The sequence below is a fragment of the Chanos chanos genome, chromosome 2 (assembly GCF_902362185.1).
Source record: "Chanos chanos chromosome 2, fChaCha1.1, whole genome shotgun sequence".
NCBI classification, from domain to species: domain Eukaryota; kingdom Metazoa; phylum Chordata; class Actinopteri; order Gonorynchiformes; family Chanidae; genus Chanos; species Chanos chanos.
In genome coordinates, this window is record NC_044496.1 from 41,792,926 (window position 1) to 41,806,335 (window position 13,410).

Genomic DNA, 13,410 nt, shown 5'->3' on the forward strand with positions numbered 1-13,410 from the left:
TAAGCTAGATAAGCCTTTTAAAAACAGTCTTTGTATGTATTTGAAACTATTTATCTTAATGATATATCCATTCATAAAACTATAGTTTGACTACAATAGTTTTGTAATTAAAAAAACAACCTTTTGTTAGAGTTTAACTACAGTAGTTTTATTAAAAGTGCTACACAGCTGAACATTACTGCTAACGTTGGAATTTGGCAAAATGCCTAATGAGGCCTAACCGCATGGCAGCAATTAGTAATTAGAACTCTTTCTATATTTTAACCATAAAGCTGCAACGTGGGAATAAGCCTTTTTGCCTATGTGTATTGTGTTTTTGTCCTTACTATACATTTCCAAAATTAACTGATGTATTTTAAGTCCAGTAATATTTGTAAACTGGCTCACAGTTCCCCCCTTCAAATGCACACAAACTGACTTCAGCATCACTATATCATTGTCTGATTTTATCTGAACCCATCAAACTGACAAGTCCTCAAATGAGGAAAATTATCTTTGTTTTTGGACAAAACTTTGGTTTCATTTTAGAAGTTCAAATCAGGTGCCAAGGGTGGTTTTGGCCAAGGAGCGAACAACATAGACTCAGCAGATCCACCCTGTAAAGCAATGCCCCATAAAACAGCAAAGCAAAATCTACAAGTAAAGTAAACACTGAAACCATGATAGGGCAACATCAGTAGAGGGTTTGAAAATGAACATTAGAGTCATAAACCCCAGGTTGTGGTGTGAGGATGAAGACCTCCCAGCCTGTATACTGAGATGTGGTTTGAGACAAAAGGTCAGCATCTTTAGATTTATCCACCAACAATAATACTATGTGGAACAGCTGGCAAATTTCACTGTTATGAGAGCAAACTTGTGAGATCCCAATATTTGAAAATGGAAAAACTGATGGGACAGCAAATGTGGATTAGCCCTCATTCTCTACGTGCATGGACCCTTTGTAGCTAGTTTCTCACACTGTTTCAGCCTGTTTCTTAACACACACACACACACGCACGCACACACGCTTGGAGTACTATCGTTCCCTCTGAAGACCTAGGGGTGTGTCACACACCCGCGTTGCTAATTGTCACTTTCCTCAGTCTATAGTTGACTTCAGCTGACAGGAACTCTATAATTTACTCACTTTGCTCATAATATATGTTTTATTCTAAAACATAAGACCTCATCATCAGACAGATAATTGATTTCCGTGTAAACAAAGTTTTAAGGGGCTTCTCTTTTCATTTATGACTAAACTTTCTCTCATACTATATTAACACAGACACACAATGGAATATTATTCTGAGGTCAGTATATAAGAAAATGGACAGGTTGTGTACTTGTCCATGTTTTCACAGTCAAAACAGAGACATTTTTATTTGCGATTGTTAATCAGAAATCCAGTGGATCAAATCAAATAGAGCACTGTATTTTCTTTAAAAAAAAAAAAAAAAAGCCCCCTCACTACATTACATTCAACCAAGACCATTTTATTGTTACGTTAGTAGTTTTCCAATGGAATATTGTTGCCATTCCTTCATATGTAGAAACCATGACAATAGGGATGGATTCAGTTTTGGAGATACACAAAATTCCATACAGATCATGTAACTGCAATCCAGTCATGGTTAATGCAGGAGAACAGAGAAGCCAGTCCTCACAAGCAATGTTTTTTAACAGAACTTTCTGCTGATTGGAAAGATAGAGCAGGGAAAAGAATATTGCAAAATGGTTGTTTACCACAGTGATATGGTTTCCAGACCAGAATTGGATCAGTGCAGGGGCCTTGAGGTTTGAGTCTGGCGACTGTGCTTGACCAAACCTGGCTTCGTATGGTAAATATCTGCCGAGCCGGGTCCTCTGTCAACCTCCCTTAAACTCACACTGCCACAATGCCACCTCTTTCCTCAGCTCTCATCAGCACGGCGCAAAGCATGTTTCCTTTTCACTCTGTATCACTAACATGACTGTTGTGAATACTCTAACACGAGTTCATTGCCTTAATTATACTTTCATCTCAAACTTACTTCTCCAGTGCCCTGCACATACCGACTCAAACAAACAGGCCAGTTCATAATAGTCGTGCTATGACACTTAAGATGGATCTGAAGGGCAACGTTCTGCTTGTGATTCTATGACTCACAAGTAAAATTAGCCAGTCAAATACATTTCCATGCACTGAAACTAGCTTATGAAATAAAATGAGACATGGACATGAAATCAAATGCTTCCCCTACTCTGGAAAATTCAGTCTGAAATTCTATGCAGACAGAACCAGTGTAAGATGAGAACAGTACCTGTGTGAAATTTCATCAGAGTAATACAGCTGATAGACAGAGATGTAAGGAAGAAGTAAGCACGAATCAATACTAAATAGAGCATTGTTTTTGCCTTGACTCAAGTACTTACTAGTTCAATGGTAGTAATTGAACACTGACAGCGTTGACAAAACAGGATCATCATTATCCCAAAGACTAACAAACACACGTAGCCTAAAGCTGTCTGTCTACAGCAAAAACCAGTCAAATCAAAAGCAACGTGAATTTAAGCAGGAATTATGAAGCAGATACATTCTACCCCCTCAGAAACTGAATGTACCCTGTCTGCTACATAAGAAGTAGTACAGTCTTTTATTAAAGGGGAACAAGAGGTCGGGGAAGATGTCAAACTGGGATCCAACTCTGGATCCAGAATCCTGAGCCAACAAAACCAGCCACCCCTTCCCTTAGTTCTGAGAATGTGGTTTTTCTTGAAAAAAAAGAGGAAAAAAGAATTGCTTCTACCACCCCCCAACCCTCCTCCTCGACGGAAGAAACTTGTCTCCACACAGGCTACACACAGAAGACTGAAAGGCGGCTGCATGAGAGTGGGTGGGGGGAGGACCCGCATGTGTGTGTGTGTGTGTGAGTGTGAGTGCGTGTGTGTGTGTGCATGCCTGCATGCATGTGTGAATGTGTGTGTGTGTGTGTGTGTGTGTGTGTGTGTGTGTGTGTGTGTGTGTGTGTGTGTGTATGTGTGCATGCGTATCATATGGATCAAAAGTGCCTGCCAAGTAAATTACTGAACTAAGCTAGATTGGTGTGACATTTGTCTGTCCAGCATCAGCATTTGAATAAAAGATTCTGTATTTAGCAGGATTGTTACCAGTGTGCTATTTGCTGAACTAAGACAAAGAAAAGAAAAGAAGAGAAGAGAAGAGAAGAGAAGAGAAGAGAAGAGAAGAGAAGAGAAGAGAAGAGAAAAGAAAAGAAATTTGCACACATGAGAAGGTAGTGTCAAAGTAAATTACTGAAAAGTGTATAATTTTCCCTATGATGACTATTATGCAAAGCTTATGAATGGTTTGCACAGGAGAAAGATGTTAAATGGGCCCATACACATCAAGCTGAACCCTGTCATTATGCAAAGCTGATAGCTTGGCATCTATTGGCTGACACAACTCGACAGGGCAGGTGGAGGAGTTTCAGAATGTACTGTCCCCATATACTCATCATGTTAACCAGCATATGTTTACACCGTATATTAACATACACTTCCGAGAAAGCAAACATATTTTATGCAAGTTGGCAAATTTTCAATTCACCTACTGTTTGAGGGGCATTCCACACCAAGCTCTCATTAGCTTTGGCAAAGATGACAGTTAAAACTTCATGCCTTATACAGTATGTTGTTAGGCCTTGTAAAGAACCCTGTTAAAATGCTTAGAGAGCCGCCACACAGGCTCCAGATTATAATGGTCTTGAATTAGTGTTTTGCAGACTTCTTAAAAAAAATAAAAAAAAAAGCATGACAATTGAATGAGGCTGATGCGTAAAGCCAGCTCAGACTGTGACAGATCACTCTACTGATAAATGATTCTAATCTCTTCAGGCCAAATTAACTCTTTGAGGTAGTGGGGAAAATGAGAGCAGATATGTCATAGACCAAATGGCTTTGAAAATAATACATCGGGGTTATATTTCACCTTCGTGATGGTGTAAATCCAAATATAATAACCGTGATTATACCAGAACGACTCTGTGTGAATGATCATCAGAGGTCAGGATAAGATAGAGTGACAGAATGAACGATTACCTAGTGACACATCATGTAAAACAGCTATTACGCATAGTACACACCCCTGTTTGGGTAATGATTTCAGTCAAAAAATAATCACCATCAGTACATTGTATTATTTGTTGGGTTGCTGGTCACAGTACAATTCCTAGTCTCTAAACACAACAATGCCAGGCCCTGTCCTAATCATGCCTTTAAAATCCTGCCTCTAAACCACAGACCAGGTGGTGAGAGCTCACGTAGCTGCTAGTTCAGTACCACTAATGCTGATTGATGTGGATGAGCTGTAAGACGCTGGTGCTTCGTACAGTGAGTCTAGAAGGGATCAAATACACATGTGTACACACACATGCACACATGCACAACCACATACACACAAACACACACACACACACACATACACACACACAGGCACACACAAAACCAGTCAATGGGATTTAAGCTGGAATCTTCCCTTGCCCCCCCCCCCCTCCTCCCTCCTCCTTCTACACTAATCGCAGTGTTGTGGCTCTCTCGCCTGGGCTGTGTGGTGGCTTTCTCCTCCCTCTCAGGAAACTCTCTCTCTCTCTCTCTTTCTTTCCCTCCCTCTCTCTCTGTGTATATAAAAGAGTGGTGGGTGGATTGTGTCTCAGACAGAGAAAGAGCATGCAGGAGCACAGGGTTCTTAGAGTGGGGCGCGTCTTTGGGGCCCTGGGGAGTGGCTTTGAAAACTCAGCGTGGGATTTACAGGTGAGTGGTCTCTTACTGCTATAAAACCCTGTAGTCCACACAAACGCAGCTCACCTCAGACAGCTTTTCCTGTAAGTGTGACAGATCACACTAGAGGGAAGTTCAGCTATAGTGTGGAGAGAGTTTTGAGTATAATGAGTTTAATTTGACAGACACGTTTGAGTGTCAAAGACAGAGTACACATCCAGACTGGCATGCTAGCCAGCACCATGGTTACATCTGATTCTCCGATGACCAGAGCAGCGTGATAAGTGTAAGTACATGTACAAGTGTGATGTGTGATGTGTGATGTGTGAGTGTGTGTGTGTGTGTGTGACAAAGCTTCTAGCCAATGGTGTATTTTTACAACACTGTACAACACTACTGTAATTGTATAGATTCACACACTACACCCCTGAGAATATGTCTTTGAGTTGACTCATGAATATGAGTTTTACTCATGTATCACAAAAAGACTCAAAAGTCAATGTATACTGTCATTGTCACTGTATAACAATGGAGAGAATTTGTTTGTGTCAGTGCTCAGACCCACACTGGAGGGGAGGGGGCATATAGCTTTAGACAGACAAGAGTTTTAACAGGAAATCAAATTAAAGTAAATCCTATTAAGCCAGTTACCGACATGTTTTCATATGAGGGAGACAGTGTCACTTACCATTTACCATTGTGTAGTAGCATCAGGGAGCTACTGTACAATTCAAACTGAAACAGTAGATTTGTAAACATTGCATAGTGGCATGTTTATCTAAAGGAAGGGCTGGAGAATTACCAGATGAGATACACAAGTCCGGATCAAGAGCTCCTCTTGGATAACAGACCTCAGAAATTACGCCCACATATAATGGAAGAGAGCCACACTGGAGTTATCTGTCTGGGTGTTTTAGTGAGCTGTTAATGACAAATTCTTCTTGTCAGGATCCCCAGGGGCCAGTTTACCTGAGAACAAGATGACGTAAAATGCATTTCTTAGCCTTTGGTGAATATGTACTTGACTGAGTAAAGTCCCTGTTCACAGCAGCACTCATTTAATCCCTCTTGATGTTGCTCTAAAGTCACACAGCTCTCCGAGCTATCTGAGAGACGGATCATTCCACGTCTAACCAAAACAAGACCTCAGATTAACCCCAAAGGCTGTCTGTTTGTGCGAAACCACAATTTAGATTCCCTCTGAGTGCTGTTTACTGTTTAGTCATCAAAGCCAGCCATGAATAAACAGCTTGTTGCTGTTCCCATGTGAGAGCTGCAAATGTTAGATTAAAGATGATTTCAAACTTTGAAGACCAGAAAATTCCATTATGATGTTTGAACTACAATAATCAAAACTGTCTTATAATAATTTGACTAATCAGTGGTGTGATGCGTAAAATATGCCTCATCAATGACTGTACCATAATGACAATGATTATGATGTGTGCTCATATCGTTTTTAAGATCAGTTTTAACTTCCTGTCCTGAAATATCTTGCCAAAAAGTGAAGACAACACATATCACTCAGACTCAGCCAGACAGACCATCATCAGAGGAGATCTCCATAACACAGCTGGAACTTACCCAAGCTTTAAACATTAGAGATTTAAGAATAGTTGTCATGTCAGGGTAATACCCATGTGTTTAGCTGGCCAATTCAGAATTCAAGGCAACCTTTGAAACTAATAAGTTGTAAAGTTACAAGCTTCAGATTTGACTCGTGACTCGTGACAAAATTGGACTGCAATGACTACATTATGAACTGTCATCTTATTCTCATGGTCATATTTTCATTTGGGACCCATTGAATGGGACTGACCAGACATGCCTGACACAGACTGACTCCATGCTCTCTGTGGTTTCTTTGTAGATGTTGGTTGGAACTTCGCCACAAAGGCCACTTTACCAAAAAGCATTTAATCTTAATTATTACCAACAGAGAAAGAAGCGGTTTTCACAAAACCTTTAAAGAAATAAATCTGTCAGAACACCACACTGACATAATCTTTCCAGTACTTAGAGTCTGTCCTCAAGTACCACTGTATTCATGGATTGCAATGGTCAAGTTATAGAGCAGTAACACGGAAAACTCCTGGAAGATATTTCACTCACCCCTGATTGGTCTCTGTTCTCTTATGCAGAAAATGCAATCCTAGTAAACCCTCGTGAACCAGTTCAACAGTGTAAGTTTATGATATTTTTCACAACTAGTCAGTATGGACGTAGTGGCTATTTAAAACTGTTGAGTAAATACTAGTTGCCCTCAGGAAGGATCTTACTGATTACTTTATTTCACTGGGCAGCTGTTGCGAGCTTTGACTTTTGAATGACAGTCTCACTTCATAATTGTTTGTTTAATTACCCAGTATTAAAATATGCAAATTGTATTCATTCATTGATATATATATTGCCAAAGGAACTCTCCTAGTCCTTCGCCTGAATATTAATCTTACACTATTTTTTCAAGGTATACTTGTATTAGTGACAAACTTCAAGGCAATTTCATCAGTCATATCAAATAACCCTAATAATCCTGAATAATGCGGAGTCAGCTGTATCTCTTATGCTTACTGTAAAGCAAGATATCTGAACATACAAGAGGCAGTTTAGTTCCTCTCTGTCTTGACACGGGACGGATGCCAGCACTGAGGGAGAAACAGAAGTGCGCACAGCCCAAGACTTTCCACTCAATATCACAGCCACCATGGGGCTCCACAGTTTCCCCCCTCATAACGCCACATTCTTCAGCAAGCTGAATCCCTCAGTCTCTGAATCAGCAGATAACTGACATTAATAAGGTCTGGGCATGCAGTGTTATTATCTCCATAGAAACCTCCATGATTGATACCACATTTCACTGTGACATACTCCGTCTGTGGGAGTCTGTGAGTCTAGAACCAGTGTTTCCCCCGCTCTTGCTCTCTCTGTCAGATGAAGCGTGTTAGCTGCCTTGATCTTCTCTTTGGTTTCAGATTCACTTGGAGACCGGCACTTCCTCAGGGTTTCCACATGATCTACTGACCTGACATCTACTACATGTGCAGTCTAATAAGCAGACTCTGAAGAAAGTTTTAGCGAAGACATGTGTGCACATAGTATAAGCAGCAGCATAATTTCCTAACCTCAGATTCACAGACCAACCATTTATCTTCGTTTAGTCTCTAACAGCACAGTCCTCTGAAACGCTGATATCATATATGGTGTACAAATTAGGTCTCGAGTACTTAGGCTTTGAGACAGGGTAGTTGGAGACTGTAGTTATGATTATGGGCATGTGGGCGCCGCAATGGTTAGTGTGTATAGTCAAATGTGGGCAGGAGTCTGGAAGTATGGTGAGAGGGTTTGGGTGCAAAACATGAAGGTGATGTTTTACTCTTAGATATTCAGAAGAAAGAGCTGCACATAATTATGGAATGAGTTATTACTTCTCTCCCTTTGTCCTAGATTCAGTCTTAAGGAAGAATTATTACTCAAAAACAATGGTCGCTTTTCCTTGGTGACTACTTTATGGTGTGGTACCATGCTTTTGTTTAGTTGTTTTAGACAGCCAAAAGAGCTGGAATTGTCTCTCTGTCTCCGTCTCTCTCTCTCTCTCTGGCCTCTGACCAAATTTAACTCCTGTCTATAATTAAGGAACTGCCAAGAATACCTATTTCGTCACTGGTTGCCCATTCATAACATGCTCGAAGTTGTTTACGTTAAATGCTCTTTTCCTGTGCTCATAGTCTGACTTCTGACTGAACAAAATGATTTTATGTCATAAGCAACAAATCCATATTCAGACTTGAGACATTTTCCAGGTTATCCCCATTAATCACAAGCCAATTAAGAACTATAAGAACTATAGAAGAATTACCTCTTTCTCTCTCTCTCTCTCTCTCTCTCTCTCTCTCTCTCTCTCTTGCTTTCTCTCTCTTGCTCTCTGTGGGTAGTACTTTTCCTTAAACTATTTTCCATTTGGATAGGATGATTGACAGTTGCTAAGGCTGAGCTGCACAGCAGGATGCCCTTTGTGCCCTGTGCGGCGTCACCTCATCATGCCCTTCCTGTGGCTTGTGCCTTGATCTTCTCCTGGCTGCTGCTCCTGGTGCATGCTGCTTTTGGGCAGAAACCTGCCAAGCTTCCCCTGGTGGGCCGCAAGCCCTTTCTGGCTGCATGGAATGCCCCCTTGGACATGTGCACCCTCAAGTACAATGTCAACTTCAGTCTGGACATGTTTCACATCAGCGGCAGTCCAAGGGCTGTGCACACAGGCCAGAACGTCACCATCTTCTATGCCAATCGCCTGGGCCACTACCCATTCTATACGGAGCAGGGCGTACCCATTAACGGGGGCCTTCCACAGAACTGCAGCCTAGAAGCACACCTCCACAAAGCACGGCGTGACATTGACCATTTCATCCCTGGAGAAGACTTCAACGGCTTGGCCGTCATCGACTGGGAATACTGGAGGCCCCAGTGGAGTCGCAACTGGCACAAGAAAGACATTTACCGGCGCCGTTCACGTGAGCTGGTCTCACAAGCCTACGTCAATGTGACGGAGGAACAGGTGGAGGAGTTGGCGCGCCAACGGTTTGAGAGGAGCGCTATGGCATTCATGCAGGGCACGCTGCAGCTGGGCACACAGACCCGCCCCAACGGCCTCTGGGGCTTCTACCTTTATCCTGACTGCCACAACTACAATATCCATACACACAACTACAGTGGTTCCTGCCCCCTGCTGGAGAGTCTACGTAATGACCAGCTGCTTTGGCTGTGGAACAGCAGCACGGCTCTCTTCCCAGCCCTGGCCGTTCGCAAAGGTCACGCAGACAGCATACGCAACCTTCACTTTTCCCAGAACAGGATACGGGAGTCTCTCCGATTGGCCTCGCTGACCTCTCTGCCCTATGACCTTCCCACATACGTCTACACACGTCTAGGATACCGTGATGAGGCCATGGCCTTTCTTACAGCAGTAATTATCCTTTTTTGGAACTGTTGTTGTTTTAAAAAGTGCAAATGTTTTGTTTTTCCCCCAATCACACAGTTTTTGTGTGTGCATTTAGAATTATAAGAATCAGCTGAATTCAGGACATAAATCCCAGAACATAAATAACAAGTGAATATGTATTACAAATTTTAATTTGCCATAAATTTAACTTAACACTTGTTACAAACCTTTAGTGTTAGTCTATGACTCTTCCCTGTTTTAAATGGCAAATGAGAGTTTACCAGATATTTCAAGAGTAATGTTTCTATTGGAGAGGAATGTGTAGTGGGGGCATTTGTTTCATTGTGATCAGCATCTGGTCCTTCTTGTTCATTACTTCACTTGAATTTAGGGAGGTTTCAGGTCCACAGCACCATCTTGTGGTCACACTACACCACACTCCAGCTTTTAGATGACAAGGCTTGAACATTAATAATGCAAATTTTCTGCTATCAAATTATATATCATAATGCTGCAAATATTTTATAATGCAGATAATAGAGATGTTTGCATCAAACGAAGCACTTTAAATCATTTTCTTTTTGTGTATGCTGCATGAACTATTTTGCTAGGTATCATTTTTTTTTAATTTTTAAAATTTGTTTGTAAAATGTGTGTGTGTGTGTGTGTGTGTGTGTGTGTGTGTGTGTGTGTGTGTGTGTGTGTGTGTGTGTGTGTGTATGTGTGTGTGCGCACGCGCGCCCATGCTTGTATTTCACAGAAGGACCTGGTACACACTATAGGGGAAAGTGCTGCTTTAGGTGCTGCTGGATTTGTGATATGGGGAGACCTTAACCTTACCTCTTCTAGAGTGAGTCCACCCTTGCTCTCTCGTCACACAAATCTGTCACGTCTAGATTACATGCAGATCTCCCTCTCACTTACGCTTGTCATCATACAGAGAACTGATTCATTATTGTCACTCCTCCAGGTCAGACATGACTGTTTGTCATCGGAGACTGGCTCTAGGCAGAGAGTGCCATACATTCCAAACATATTCCAAGAGTTCCAGCAGTTTGGTGCTTACATATCGATAGCGGTAGTAAACTACAATAATTATGTATGCAGAAGTACACTGTAGCTGTGCAACATTTAAGTATAATACACTTACATATTTGCAGTAACCACATATTTGACTGTGGTGTACTTACTGACTAACTTGTAGACTTAATATGGTAATGGAAAATAAGCAAATGCACCAACAGCATAGCCATTATGTGAATGAATGGAAGTAAGAAATGCCCAGTGTGAAGATGGGCCTTTTGAGATAAAAAGGTGCCGTATTTCAGCTTCAAAAAAATTACACACTGATGCTCAGTGATGGTAATTCACACAGGGGTTTAAGAATTGTGTTGTAATCCATACAATACTTTTGACCGTTCCATATCATAGTAAATAAACAAATCAGTTATTCTCTCATTAACTGTGTCTCTGCAGCACAACTGTTCCAAAGTGAAGGCCTTTTTGAACCACAGACTGGGTCAGTACATCATCAACGTGACCCGAGCAGCAGAGGTGTGCAGCGATTTCCTCTGCCAGTCTAATGGTCGCTGTGTCCGTAAAGACCCTGAGGCTCCACACTACCTCCATCTCAGTCGGCCCAGCTATCGTATCCTGTCCAACCGAAACGGCACCTTCACTGTCACCGGGTGTCACTCCCAACAGGAGCTAGAGCAGCTCAGTGACAGATTCCACTGCCACTGTTACCAAGGATACGCAGGCCAACACTGTGACAGCCTGGAGAGGCCTGTGGAGGAGGAGGAGGAAGAGGAGGATAAGAAACAAGAGGAGGAGGAGGAAAAACAGAAGGAGGAAGAGGAGGATAAGAAGCAGGAGGAGGAAAAAGGAGGAGAGAAGGAAGTTGAAAGCTCTGCTGCACAGTCTGGGAGCAAGCTGGTTCTCCTTTTGCTTCTCCTCACTCTCTCCTTTTGTTACGTTTGAGAGCAATGGAAAGACAGCTTGGACAGTTCAGAGGCACATGAAGTGACCTATGTTTGTATTCAGAGACTTTGGGAAATACTGTATGTTTAAAGTGGTGCAAAGGCTTGATGCTGTTAGAGTTGAGCTGAGGAGCAAATTAAGCTAGAGAGCAAACCATTGCATTTTTGTCACAACTATTTTACTTTGTCAGTGCAAAATATCAGAACATTTATTAGATTCATAGAGGGAATGGCATCAACCGTTTGGGCTGCTACAGCATGTCAGACTCACAGGTCTCTTTTAGATTTGTAATTTTGGTTTGTTACTGTTGAAATTCAAGGTGCTGTTTTGTGTTTGACTGAAAAGGGCAGCATATTTTGCACATACACTAGTCTACCTGGCCCAAAGCTTGTTTCAATATGTCCCAGGCATAAAAACTTGTCGGCTGAACCGACTGTTAATACAACCCATCCATTGACAGAATACCCATACCGTGAGCAGTCCATTTATTGCTTCGTAATATTGCTCTAAGATGCAGCAGTTAGCTTTGGTTGTTTCAGAGGCAATAAGCAAATCGTTTTTCAGTGAGCCTGCTCTCAGCAGTCCAGTGAGCCAAAGACAGCGTGTTTCTAAATGATTCACATTATTGTGCACATTCTTATACTTATCCCCAACCTGCCCTGACCTGAATGGTATAGCAGTTAACAGCATAAAGCTGTTGATCCGTGGGGGTGGAGTGCTTTTTGGAGATGTAAAATTTATTTATGCCTCACAGACTTGTGATCACAAATGTAATCAGTACAGTACAGAACAACAGTAACTAAGATTTTACTGACAATGAAGTGAGGCGAAGTGTTCCTCCCTCTCCCTTTTTAGTGGATATAACTGGAACTCTTGCAATTTTTTTTTTTTTAAGTCATGCTTTAAAAGTGTTTGGATGATGATGTACTTTAGCAGTTTTTGTATGCCAATGAGGGGCAGGAATTCATGTGAAGAAGTTCAATGTGAACAGCAGTATAACTACAAATATATTTATACATGTTTTATAGTTATGAACTCACACACACACACACACACACACACACGAAAGGAAGCCCTGTTTAGTTAAATCTGACAAAATAAGCAAATAACATGTTCCTACATAAGTATAATTTGTTAAAGCTCCACATAACTCCATGTTATATTGTATAGTAAAAGTCACAATCATTTATCCCCCAATAACCAGCTACTCTTTACTGCCTTATTAACCCCAGTGTGTTGACTAGACATAGATGAATCTTGAAACTTTCAGGCTTTTTAACTTGCGTCCTTTGGATGAGCTGATGAAACAACTTAACACGCCTCTGTGGTTACTTTTGTTATGATGTCTTGAAAGGTTGTGAAAAACCAAAGGAATATGATTTACTTAAGTTTTCTGTGTGTGCAGTATTCTAAGCCATGAAAAATCAGTAGCAAGGACAATCATTGTAATGTATTTTCCACTGTGTATGCTATTGAATGCAACTAATATGCAGATAATGATGCAAATGATGCTGGAAATTTAATCCTTCTGACTTTCAATGACTCTGGTTCGACAATACCTCACCTGAGCCTCAGTACTGCCTGAAGAGAATGCTCTTCTGAAGAACACATCAACGGATCCTCAGATACAGTCCTATGCACTTGCCAGTGAATGTCTGGCTTTTGTCACTCATCTCAAACACAAGTTAATGTATTTTATGTGTTAGGCTTGTGTTCAGACTTGATCTAACCATTTTGCGCAGTTTTAAAAGATTACTTTT

General features: G+C 41.3%; 1 protein-coding gene across 1 annotated transcript; it reads left to right on the forward strand.

The window, feature by feature from the left end:
* Nucleotides 1–8,740: 8,740 nt before the first annotated feature.
* hyal4 (hyaluronidase 4) lies at nucleotides 8,741–11,650 on the forward strand. The gene is made up of 4 exons (XM_030766564.1): nucleotides 8,741–9,694; nucleotides 10,431–10,520; nucleotides 11,147–11,458; nucleotides 11,519–11,650. Exons 1-4 carry the CDS (start codon nucleotides 8,741–8,743, stop codon nucleotides 11,648–11,650), a joined length of 1,488 nt encoding a protein of 495 aa, XP_030622424.1.
* The last annotated feature ends 1,760 nt before the right edge of the window (nucleotides 11,651–13,410 follow it).